The following is a 12,263-nucleotide window of genomic DNA, read 5'->3' as shown; positions in this document are numbered from 1 at the left end:
TAGTCTCAAACTTCCAACCTCAGGTGATCTGTGTGCCTCGGCTTCCCAGTGTTGGGATTACAGGTGTGAGCCTCCGCGCCTGGCTGTAAAATGTTTTTAGTGATAAATGTAGATCACATTCTATTTCTGTATTTCTGCACTAGGAAGGGCTTTGGGGTAAATCTAGAGTTGTATTTTCTGACCCTATTGCAGGCGCCGGAGGTTGGGGACACCACTATCAGTGGAAATGGGGATGTTTATGGGGAAAGGCCCTGATCCTCAGAGACCATGCTCATAGCATGAGCCCTGGGCCAGAGGTCATGCAGGGAGCATTTCATAGGGCCCAAGAGGCAGAAGGTTCACACAGACACAGGTGCCCCCAGCCCCAGCAGGCATTGGGAGCAGGCACTGAGCTTGGCACAGCGTGATTCTTGGAAAGAACACGTATAGATGGCCAGAAGATCCGGCTTCTAGCATGGTTGTGCCACTGTCTGTGTGACTAAGCCACTTGGCACGGCACAAACAGTTACTATCCTGGCCTACTTACTGAAGGGCTCACTACACTGAGTGAGGCTCGTGAGGGGAAGCCCTCTTCAGCCCTGCCCATGGTGGTCCTCTCTGGAGGAGAGCTTGTTTCTGGAATGCTGATTTGTTACCAGCACATAATTTTCAAATTGGCAGAAATGCATGGTTTAGCCAGGCACAGTGGCTCATGCCTGTAATCCCAGTATTTTGGGAAGCCAAGGTGGGCAGACCGCTTGAGTCTAAAAGTTCAAAACCAGCCCTGGGCAATATGGCAAAACCCCATCTCTATAAAAAATACAATACAAACATTAGCCCGACATGGTGGCATGTCCTGGCAACTCAGGAGGCTGAGGTGGGAGGATCATTTGGGGCTGCAGTGAGCTGTGATTATGCCATTGCACTCCAGCCTGGGCAACAGAGTGGGATCCTGTCTCAAAGAAAAAAAAAGAAAAAGAAAAAAAGAAATCCTTCTTCTTTTTTTTTTTTTTGAGATGGATTTTTGCTCTTGTTGCCCAGGCTGGAGTGCAATGGCATGATCTTGGCCCATGGCAAACTCTGCCTCCCGGGTTCAAGCAATCCTCCTGCCTCAGCCTCCCAAGTAGCTGGGATTACAGGCCACCACACCAGGCTAATTTTGTATTTTTAGTAGAGACAGGGTTTCTCCATGTTGGTCAGGCTGGTCTCGAACTCTTGACCTCAGGTGATTTGTCTGCCTTGGCCTCCTAAAGTGCTAGGATTATAGGCGTGAGCCACTGCACTCGGCCAAGAAAATGCATCTTTAAAAGCCTTGTGCTATGCTTGTGAACACACAGGAGTGGAGCACAGCAGCCCTGATTTGTGGTTTACAGAATGGAGGAAAGTGGAGGTGAGGCTACCCACAAGGAGGCCGAAGCTTCTCCAAGGAGCCTCTTGCTGTGCGCTGGCCGGCCTTGGCAGCCGGGACCCCAGGAGAAGCTGAGGGAGGCCTGAATGCCAGCCGCACTTGGTGTCCAGCACCCCCTTCTAGGTTCATTGTTAAGTATGGGCAGCCAGAGGGTGGAATTTTTCTCTTAGGGAGTCCAAGTCCGTGTTGCCACCTCTGACCCCTTGACACCAGGTCCTGGGAACCAAGTCTTGAGCCTCAAAGAGTTCTGAGGAGCCCAGGTCCACAGACGTACCCAGCCTTTTTTCAAAAATAAACACCCTTCACTACATAGGTAAACACATGCACACATGCGCACGCATGCGCGCGCGCGCGCGCACACACACACACACACACACACACACACACACACACACACAGAGCCAGAGGAAAATGCTATTTTTTATCTTCTAACATTAAATCCCTGGTCAGGATAACTCTTTAGTTCCAAGAAGTTGGGGGTGCACACAGTAAGGCACAAGAGAGCAGGCTTGGGCCCAAGTTGCCCATCCAGGGCGCATGGGGGATGAGTCCCTGAGATGCCGTGTGTCACTTACAAATAGGTCTGCTTAGCCTGCCAGGGGCTGCTAGGCCTCTGCAGCTCCAGGGATTGTGGGAGTCAGAAAAATCCTGTCTTGGATCTGGGTGGGAAGCAGGATAGCCCCAGATCCAGTGTCACAGCCACTCATTCCCTGGGGGACGAAGCGGCCTTCGGAGCCAGCAAGAGAGTTAAGTTTGGGGGCTCAGAGCCTACTAGCTTTCTTTTCCAGGACAATGTGCCTCAGAAACCCTGGTTCCCTTCCCAGGAAAGGGACAATGACTCAGGCAGCCAGTGACAAGTCACCTGCCACTTGGAAAGCAGCTAGACTGAGGCTGAGAGGGTGAGTTGTACCGGGTGAGATTACCGGGGTTGGTGGAGGGGGACGGTGGGGGGACCCAAGGGCCAGCAACTGTACTGAGACTTCTCCTGGGATCGTCTTAAAAGCAGCTGCCTTATGTGAGATAAATGGAATGACTGTTCACATGACGCATGTACCTCTCCATTCCCCTTTAGGCTGGAAAGTGCTCTCTACTCCCAAAGCTCTTTGGGTCTAAAAACTAAACCTGTGTTGAAACCTTTGTGTTTTGTGGTTAACATACAGTATCCTCTCTCAGTTACTCTATCCTGTGACGTGGCACTGTTTCAGGGCCTGGGTGGAGTTGAGTTACAAGGTGGCAGAGTCAGAACCTAGTCAGTCTAGGGATGTCGCTTTATAGCTTAGTACCCAAGGTCCATGAAAGCCCAGTGAGGGGCTTGGAGTTGCACAGCTAACGGAAGGACTGGGACTTGAACACGGCTCTGTGGTTCAGTTCATTGGCTAAGGGGTCCATGAGGGCCACCGGCAAATAACGTGTTGAACGTTTTGCTTCTGGGCCCTGGAGGTATCCAGGGTAGCTGGTGGATTCCTTCCCAGTGGAGACGGAGCAGGCACTGGCACACCATTCCTCAGTGGCCTCACCTCATTCAATCGGGCAGGTAGATATGAAGCCAGGCCAACTGGAGAGAATACATCAGGATGTAGGGAAGGAGAAAAAGGAATGAACATGGACATAACTGTGGGAAAGAGCTGGAATGAGAACAGGAGACCAAAGCAAAACTATTTCCTTTGTCTAAAGGTCCTGCTAACAAAACCGCCTCCATTAGACTGAGCGGTATCGCCATCTGGTGGTAACCAAGGGCAAATGCTTTAGAAAGGAATCGAAATGCTGGTCTAATCCAGTGAGCAGTGTTTTCCCATGCAAAATCCACCGTTCCAGGAGGCTTAGCGCTTGGCAGAGGACTACCTGTTTAGGCAGATCAGCCCCGCCAGGAAGCTGCACTGTCCCTGAACTCCAGGCCATGGGGTATCCTCACTCAGCGTGAGCTGACAGGGACCTTCCGGCTGTACAAGGCTCCAGTGGAGGAGCCTCACAGCTCCCTGTCCCTGTTCATAGCCAGCAGTCATGCATCTGAGTTCCGGGTTCAAGGACAGGCCTCTGGGCAGAGCCTCTGGTTTATTACTAAGGGTGCCACTCTCTTCCCAAACTAATCCAGTCATCTGCATCTAAGAGCCACTCAGCCAAAAGAAGCCAGCGTCTGCTGCTCAAAGGAGCCAGAACAGAGAGGGTATTTTAGAAAACCAGCTGAGAGTAATCATGAGACTATTATCTTATTGATCAAGGTCCAGCCATTTGCCAAGGTATATACACATTTTATTTAAAAAAGTTTACAGTTTTCATTATACACAACTATTAAGAGGTTATAGTCAGAGGAGGCATGTGTCCTGTTGACAGACGTGCCTACTAGATCATCACAATGCAAGGAAAAAGGTGGAAAGGAGACAGGGCGAGGAAAAGTAAGCGATAAAAAGCTTAGATTTCAGTTAGGGCTGGCAGTCCCTTTTATCTTTTCAAGTATCACACATTATGTACCGAATACAATCCGTAAATAATGGCCACTTCTTCCCAAGCCCACAGCCAAGATGGGTGTTTGGCTCAATTCAGAGCCCTGGCCCTTCCAAAGATGAGTGGAAAACCTGCACACCAGAGGGCCAAGCCCACTTCTCAAAGGGCTTCCTCTACTCATCTCACCCCTAAGGGAATCGCCGGGGAGTTCAGGGGCCAGAGAAAGCACGAACATGGATTCAGAAGTCCAAAGAAATGCAGTTCTTTGCGCCCAATCAGAGATATTTGATTTCATTCAACAAGGCTGGGAGCCCAGCTAGGAAGCTGATAAAAAACCTTGCTAACTTTTGTAAATGGCTTTCACTTTTCTAATAGTCACTCAGACATAGAAGGGCCACATGCCATTTAAAATCAAATGTTAGTTCCCAGAGCGGGGTGTCTAGAAACTTGACATGTGGAGGCTGGCAGAGCATCTTTCCTGATTCTCAGCCATCCCGACGGGGGCCTGATAGAAGGCATGGGCCAGGCCAAGGCCAACTAGGACTTCAGGGGACCTTTGGAGGGAAAAATTCCTTCAAGAGGAGATGTTCCTCAGGAGCTTAGATCAGCCAGCTGGCAGTCAGAACAGCTTTTGAAGTGGATGAGAAATTTTAGGTACCGGAGAGATGATATGGCAACTCCTGATAATGACCTCACTAGTATAAAATGCTGGTTGAAACTGCACAGTAACCTCAAGGAGGGTGATGAGATTGAAGACAAAGCCAAATGCCAGTGTCCAGGATGGCTACCACTGACCCTGTGCCCACAAGCCCCCCCGCCCCGTGCTGGGGCTTCCAGAGGGAGCCCAAAGGGCCGTGGAGTCAGGTTGCTGGGTTTTAGCCATCTTGCTTGTTGGTGTTTGGCAAGAGCCTGAGCTCAGTTACGTGAACAGGGGCAAAGAATGGCTTGTGCTGGTAAAACACAAGGGAAGATCCAAAGACTACGGGCACTGAAAAGGGGAAGGAAACCGCCAGAAGTGGCTCTGACCTGCTGCTCCTGTCACCACCTCTAAAGCCAAGAATGTTCAGCCTCTGCCCAGAGATCGGGATGCTTTTCTGAGTGTTGGAAGGGTCAAGCTCAGACGGCCTGGAGAGGCATTTGGTGGGGAAACACCCCTGCTCCAGACTTACGAAATCATCTACTGCTGGGGCCCAGAGTCCTGAGATTCACTGCCAGGTCTTCTTCCAGATCTTTCTGTACCTGCATGTTTGGGCTCCTACTCCCACCTCTCCCAGGTGCAGGGAAGGGACAAAAAGCATAAGAAGGGACTTTGTTCAACCCAGCAAAAGTCAGTTTCCCACGGGAGAGGCAAAGCCCCACCCAGGGCTAAGACATGCATGGGACCAAGGCCGGTGCCCGGACAGGACAGACTTGCACGGAGCAAGCGGGTGCAGTGGGACCAGGCAGCAAAGACACAGCTTCCAGCGCTAACAGAGGAGACTTATCTCACCTTCATCAGACAGACCTGGAGGGACACAGATGGACACACTCACTCTCACACACACACTCTCTGCAGCCACACTCAAATCTGCTTAACTCTTACAACCTTCCCCAGCAGGTCATTTGACAATTCTGCACCTTCTGCTCTCTGGTGCTGGGTCTCTGGTCAGAGGAGAGCCAATGTCTTATCATTAGAGAAATACGGGATTAGGTGAGGGGCAGGGCCACAGCACTGCTCACGCACCTTCCCGAAACGGGGGTCTACTTGGTTTTTTGACAAGATCAAAAGCAATCCTTAACTGGTCATTATTTTTTTTTCAAGGTAATTAGAACACTACTGTTTATACAGCATTGAAAAAATACAATTTTTTATTGTTTGAACTCAAATCACCACCCAGCACTTTAAGCCTACCCTAAATAGCACCTACAATAAATGTCATAGCACAAGCAAACTGCAAAGTCAGCAGGTAAGCAAGTTAGACAGTGCCAGCAGAGACCCTCCCTCCCCCAAAGCAATGAGAAGACAGCGTGCTAGGTAAGAGTGAAGTACACCATTACAAGTTAAATAGTTAATACTACCCTTCCAGCAAGCCACGGATGCTAGATGGATAACTCAGTACGGTTAACTAACCAGAGCCCTACATCACTGCACTTTTTTTTTTTTTTTTAAAGAAAACCTTTTGCTTCATGCCCGTAATTAACATAAAGTAAGTAAATTCTTTGTCTTTTTATTTAGGAAAATAATCATGCTAAAAGCAAGTTGTACTTTATATAGATTTTCAAAGAAAAGATTGATTGTGCTTTTTGAATAAAAAAAAGATAGAGTATCTTCCAACCTCACTGACTTAAACCTTGTGGAATACAGCACTTCTAAACTAAAAACACACATCAAAAAGAAAAATTAAATAATCCCAGTGGGATGCTCAAAAATCGTCTTTAGAAGGTTTTAGGATTGGCTAATTCTGCTATTATCTCATTGGCTGCGGCAAAAAAAAGAACACAGAGCTGCTGTCTGAAACTTCACCAAACTCCCCTCCGAATTCAGCAGGCAACACTGAGATCTGTAAGAAACTGCAGCAACCTGGACATTCGGTTAGCTGAGTCGACATTTGATTAGCAGGCATTTTAAACTGATTTCCTCGTAACATACACAGGAGAGAAAAAATTTTCTTCCTTCAGGGCCTGTTCTACTACATCATATTTCTGAATCCCTTCTTCCTATTCGGTCACTCTCTGAGAAATGCTGTTGTTTTTCCCATGTAGAATCACTCTGGGTACAAGAACCTTTATTTGTTCCAATTATTATTCATTTTAAATGCAGAATCTGTGTTGGGTCTAAAATGCCCATTTCCCACTCCCACAAGCAGATGACGACCAGGCTGCTGCCAAGAGCAGCAGAAAAAGGGAAAACCAAACCAAAGCACGAAGGCAAGTGCCCAGGGGTTTGCAGCCAGCACGTGGGTCTTCTTCTCAAGTCCAATGGTCCATGAGCGGCTTGTCCAAGGAGGCGGCCGCCTCTTGGTAGGTAAAGATGAAATCTGCAACCTGTCTAAGCACAATACACACACACACACACACACCCCAAAAAAATACCCCCCCCGCCCCCCGAAAACACAACCCTCATATTTAAAGCTCTTAAGTTCAGGGTAGCGGTCTCAAACTGGCTAAACACTAGGATGAGGATGTGACTCTGCACGAGTTTTAGATCAGAGGAAGCATCACCCCAGTCACTTTTCTCCTCCTGTGCTGTCCTTTCAAAAACAGGTCTGGATTACAAGCTCTACCCCGAGAAAAAGAACTGATTCAGAAAACACTTCTCAAGGTTTCTCCAACAGAACGCTGTGGCTGCAGGGCCTGGTAGTGAAGGGCAGGAACTGACATATAAAAATGTACTTAAAATCAGAGTCCAAAAATGGTTTTACGTTTTAATACTCTAATTAGCTCCCTGTTTTATACTGTTACTCCACAGAAGACATGGGGCCACCTAGGATTCACAGGAAGGAGCAGCTCTGATTCTTACGTGGCTGGCTCTAAACGCTCCCACAGCAGGCCTCTTCCTCCCCAATTTTTTTCTTTCCATTTCGAAAAAGCACTATTTTATCTTCACATCCAAGAGCTGGTTGGTTTGGTTTGTTTCTTTGGAACCATCAATAAAAGAAGCGACTTTTTCCTGTTATTTTTACTCATATCTACTTATCAGAGCGGCTATTTCCTTTGACAGTTCAGTAGCACACAGGCTGACTTGGCCACATGGACTTATGAATGCATGCATTCGGACCGCATATTGCTACCAAATGGAATGTGGGAATATGCTATGCACCTCAGGTTGAGAAATGACCAAGAAATCAAGATCTAAAGGGTGATATATAATATATATATATCAATGCTATTATTCATAAAAACCTTGTTTAGTAATAAAAAAAATTGCTTTGTTTAAATATGAATATTATAGTCTGCTTCTCATGGTTAGGAAATAATAGTCTTTCTGAAAAGCAGGTGCTTTTTCTACTACAACTCCATATCCTGGGCCTCATCTTCGGAAAAGTCAGACATAGAGCTTTCCGACGAGCTGTCCCCGGTGCCCTCTTCCTGCTCTTTCAGCGCCTCCTCTGTGGCGTATTTCTGGATGTACTCTGCATGGGGTGGGGGAAAGAGAACAAGGGCAGTGAGCGGGCAGGCAAGTGCTTTGGCAACCCCAAAAAGCTGGCAAGGCTGGGGAGGTTCAAACTTACCTTAAACACCAGGGGGGGCAAAGATGACAGTAATCATGGTCACTACAGCTAAGGAGAATCCCACAGGGAGACTTCTTTGAGACAGTTTCCGCATTTTGCCCTGAGGGAAGGGGTACTGGGAAGAGCAACACAGCAGGTTCCACTTGCAGGGGAATACGTGCTGCAGCGCCCCAATAACTCTTCAGGGACCAGGGAAATGGGAGCCCCACACTTTTCTTTTTACTTTCACCTCCCAGATAGTACAGGACTAGTCATGACTCCATAGTAGTTTATAAGGAAATCCCCCATCATTTTTAGATTTGCAGTTATATAATTAAAGTCAGCCCAGGTCTATTATTTTAGGAATTGATTTTAGTCTAAACAGATCCTGCCTGTCAGGTTTTTGAAGCAGCTGGCAAAAACCATCGCTCAACCTGCTCAGGACTGAGCTGCTTTATGGAGACACCCCTCGTCACTGAGTGATTTTTCCATGTATTATTTACCTGAAGGTAGATTTACACTGCTACAGCCTCCACGGAATCCTAGGCTGAATCAGAACTGCTCGACTACTTAAACTGCTTTTAAGAACTGCTGAATAAACAAACTTGTTCCTAAAAACTAAGTGCATGCTGTTTTCAAGTGAATAGCCTACACACAATAGGAAAAGACAAGACAGAAACCTATTCAGAATGCAAGCCGCACAAAAACGCACCCTTGTGGCTTTGTTTCTCCTCCTAGAGAGCTGCAGGGACTCACTGCAACAGGAAGATAAGCTGAATGGCCAAATGGGCCTACCAGACTTGAATAACTAGCACAGGGCCTAAGAATGCTTGTCTATTTTAAAGATTGTCTTAAAACAAAGTAGTAAACAGAAGGTGTGACAAAGACCACATCTGGCCAGTGTGGCCCCTTAAGGAAAAGGTTTGCAGGCTGGAGACTTAGAGCCCTTCAAATTCGTAACGCAATTTTATGCTAATGATTTCACGACAATGAAAGTAGCCCATGATTAGGTAGAAATTTACCTTCATTTACATTTTAGAGTGAGAGAAATGTTTGTGTTCAAACTGTAGCAATTTTATTTTTAACTTCTAATGGGTTGGCTATTTTGCCTCTTCCTTTGTAGAAGCTACATATTGACACTGTGGGGTTTTTTGTTTGTTTGTTTGTTGTTTTTTGAGACCAAGTCTGGCTCTGTCACCCAGGCTGGAGGGCAGTGGTGGCACTGCAACCTGCGCCTCCTGGGGTCAAGTGATTCTTCTACCTCAGCCTCCCAAACAGCTGGGATTACAGGCATGTGCCACCATGCCAGCCAGGCTAATTTTTGTATTTTTAGTAGAGATAGGGTTTCACCATACTGGTCAGGCTGGTCTTGAACTCTGACCTCATGATCCACCCACCTCGGCCTCCCTAAGTGCTGGGACTATAGGCGTGAGCCACTGGCCAACACTGTTTTTTTGACACTAGAATTTGATACTATTGGCCCTCTTTATTCAAGGATACAAATGTGTATTAAGTACTTACTAGGACAAGGTCTTTGGGTTAGAGAAAGGAAGAGCAAGGTCACCAATGAGGAGGAGGAAACAGAGGAAGATAAAAGGAAGGAGCTGCTGAGTATCAGTCACCAGAGAGAGGCAGTTACGGAAGAAAGCGGGTGAGGCAGTCCCAGCCACACTGACCCCCAAGTCCTACCAGCTAAAGCATAGGAGAGGCCACTCCAGGGAAAGGCTTTGCTTCGTTGAAAGTGGCTGGGATGTTTAAACGCAACCTTAAGAGAGAATTATGGCCAGGTGCAGTGGCTCACGCCTGTAATCCCAGCTACCCAGGAGGCTGAGGCAGGAGAATCACTTGAATCTGGAAGGTGGAAGCTGCAGTGAGCTGAGATCATTCCATTGCACTCCAGCCTAGGTGGCAGAGCAAGACTCCAGCTCAAAAATTAAAAAAAAAAAGAGAGAGAGAGAGAGAGAGACTGAGACCTTGTCTTAAAAAAAAAAAAAAAAAAAAAAAAAAAAAAAGGAGTAAAGGCAAAGATGTAGATTCCACTCAATTATCAGAACACCCTGAATGGCAGGCAAAGATGTCACCCAGCAAAGGTTTTGAGCAGGGAAGTGACAGCTTTAGACAGCTCCAATGGTGCCCAGTGCGACAGGCTATCCAATATTTAAACACGTTTTCAAATGTGTGCTATAAGACAGCGCTAACTAAATATGAATGCTGAGTGTGTTAGGTGTGCTGAGTTGGCGGTGACTGCCACACAAGTGGAAATGTCCAGCAGCAGCATGGGAGAGGCCAGGCCTAGACACACACATTCAGAAATCATCTCCCTGGAGGGGACTGACTAAAACTGTGAGAGGTGAAGCAGCTCCCCAGGGCTGCGAGAGGAAGAGAGGGAGCCCAGGGACTGAGTCCTAAGTGAATGACCAAATTTAGGAAACAGAATGAGAAGTTTCCAGAAAGGTGGGGGTAAGATGTAACACCTGCAGAGAGGTCCAGCAAAATGGGACTTGAGAAGAAATGAGGGCATAGATTAAGCAGAGGAGGGGAAAAAACTAGAGGAGTTTAAGGTGAGGAAGCGAGAAGTTTGAAAATGAAAGGGAATGAATAGGATGACTCCTAAGGGAGGCCACAGGAACATATCACTGCTTCTCCAACAGAGACCTCTGACAGACAGGGGTGAAGAAGGAAGACTGCGTGGAGATGGTGGGGGTGTTGGGGGAACAAGATCACAGGTTGATGGTGGGAGCGCGTTTGAGAAATCTCTTATTTCCCATAGGAGAAAGAAAAGATGTAGAGGGGAGGGGGGAGAAGATATCAAGGCACAGTAGGAAGTAGGGGTGAGCTCAGGTCTGATGGCCATGATTTTCCCAGATTACTAAGGAAGACAAAATGATAGCTGACATGAACATTTCCGAACACTAGGGGTCCATAAGCTGAAGTGCGCCATTCTAAGATAAATGTAGCTTCGGTTCTTTTTGTAAATGGAACTATAGCAGATATGTACTAAAACAGGGATACTGCTAAATTGTTGAGACAGAATGCCTATGTGAACTAGATAAATATACACTGCTCCAAGATATCTGTGGTTTGCAGACATTGCTAAGCGATTCCTATGTCAAAATTTTAATACAGTTTCATAACAGCACTTTAGCTGGCTGAAACTGACTGCCTTTTTCTTCAGATATATGTTTGCTTAGCTATATGTTCTGCCACATAAATTAGATATTAATTTGCAAAGCACTTGAGATCTAATAAATTAAATTTATTTCTGCTTTATCTCAACAAAAGTTCCAAACAATACCCTATAGAGACCTCAGAAGAAGAAAACAAACAGAAGAAAAGCTACTGTTTAACGCATAGTCCTGGTTTGCCTCACACCTGCACATTTACGAGTGAGGACCTGCACACTCAGGCTCTGGTAAATTATTTCTACTGCCATCTCTTACAAATGTACCTCAGGGAGGCCACACACTTTGAGGAAGCCAACATTCTGGACTGCTATGCAGATGGGCACATCATGCGAAAAATTGGTTAGATACTAAAAATGCCTGCTGTTGGTTAAAAACAGCAGGTATATTTCACAAACTTTGAATTCCTTTGCTTCTTGGTGGAGCTTCATGTATCTAGACTTTTTACTATGAAAGTTCTGAAACATACACAGAGGTAAAAGGGACAATCCAATGAACCCAGGTGAATTTTAGAATTTTTTTTTTTTTTTTTTTTTTTTGAGACAGCGGTCTTGCTCTGTCACCCAGACTGGAGTGTAATAGCATAGTCTAGGCTCACTGCAACCTCCTTCTCTGGGTTTCATGAGATTCTTCTGCCTCAGCCTCCCAAGTAGCTGGGACTACAGGTGTGTGCCACTACACCCGGCTAATTTTTTTATTTTTAGTGGAGATGTGGGTTTCACCATGTTGGCCAGGCTGGTCTCAAACACCTGACCTCGTGATCCACCTGCCTGGGCCTCCCAAAGTGCTGGGATAACAGGTGTGTGCCACCATGCCCAGCTAGATGTTCTTTCCCAACCTTATTTTCATTTAAATGAAACTCACATCCCATGAGCATATAAACTGTTTTAAGAATGCGAAAACAGGATTCTAAATCCTAAAGGATGAACAAACTGGTGCTACTACCACCCGAGGTTGGTGAGCACTACTTCAGCCCACAGCTGTCTCTTTTCAGGCCTAATAAAAAGTATTAGGAACTAAATAACTTAAGAAGGGCTTTTAAGGGGCATGGTGGCTCATGCC

At 46.6% G+C, this 12,263-nt stretch overlaps 1 protein-coding gene across 3 annotated transcripts in view; it reads right to left on the bottom strand.

Annotated features, from left to right (window-relative positions):
• Window positions 1-3,619: 3,619 nt before the first annotated feature.
• UBE2H (ubiquitin conjugating enzyme E2 H) overlaps window positions 3,620-12,263 on the bottom strand; it is a 132,670-nt gene continuing 124,026 nt past the window's right edge. For all 3 annotated transcript variants that reach the window (XM_032275988.1, XM_032275987.1, XM_032275989.1), the window contains one exon: window positions 3,620-7,941. In XM_032275988.1, coding sequence (XP_032131879.1) covers window positions 7,817-7,941 — 125 coding nt within the window. In that variant the 3' untranslated portion in view covers window positions 3,620-7,816. The remainder of the gene's footprint in view (window positions 7,942-12,263) is intronic.

This window comes from Sapajus apella, unplaced genomic scaffold (genome assembly GCF_009761245.1).
Source record: "Sapajus apella isolate SASKATOON/1434 unplaced genomic scaffold, GSC_monkey_1.0 scaffold7, whole genome shotgun sequence".
Classification (NCBI taxonomy): domain Eukaryota; kingdom Metazoa; phylum Chordata; class Mammalia; order Primates; family Cebidae; genus Sapajus; species Sapajus apella.
Note: the sequence above shows the minus strand (reverse complement) of the source record. Positions and strands in the feature narration are given on the sequence as shown.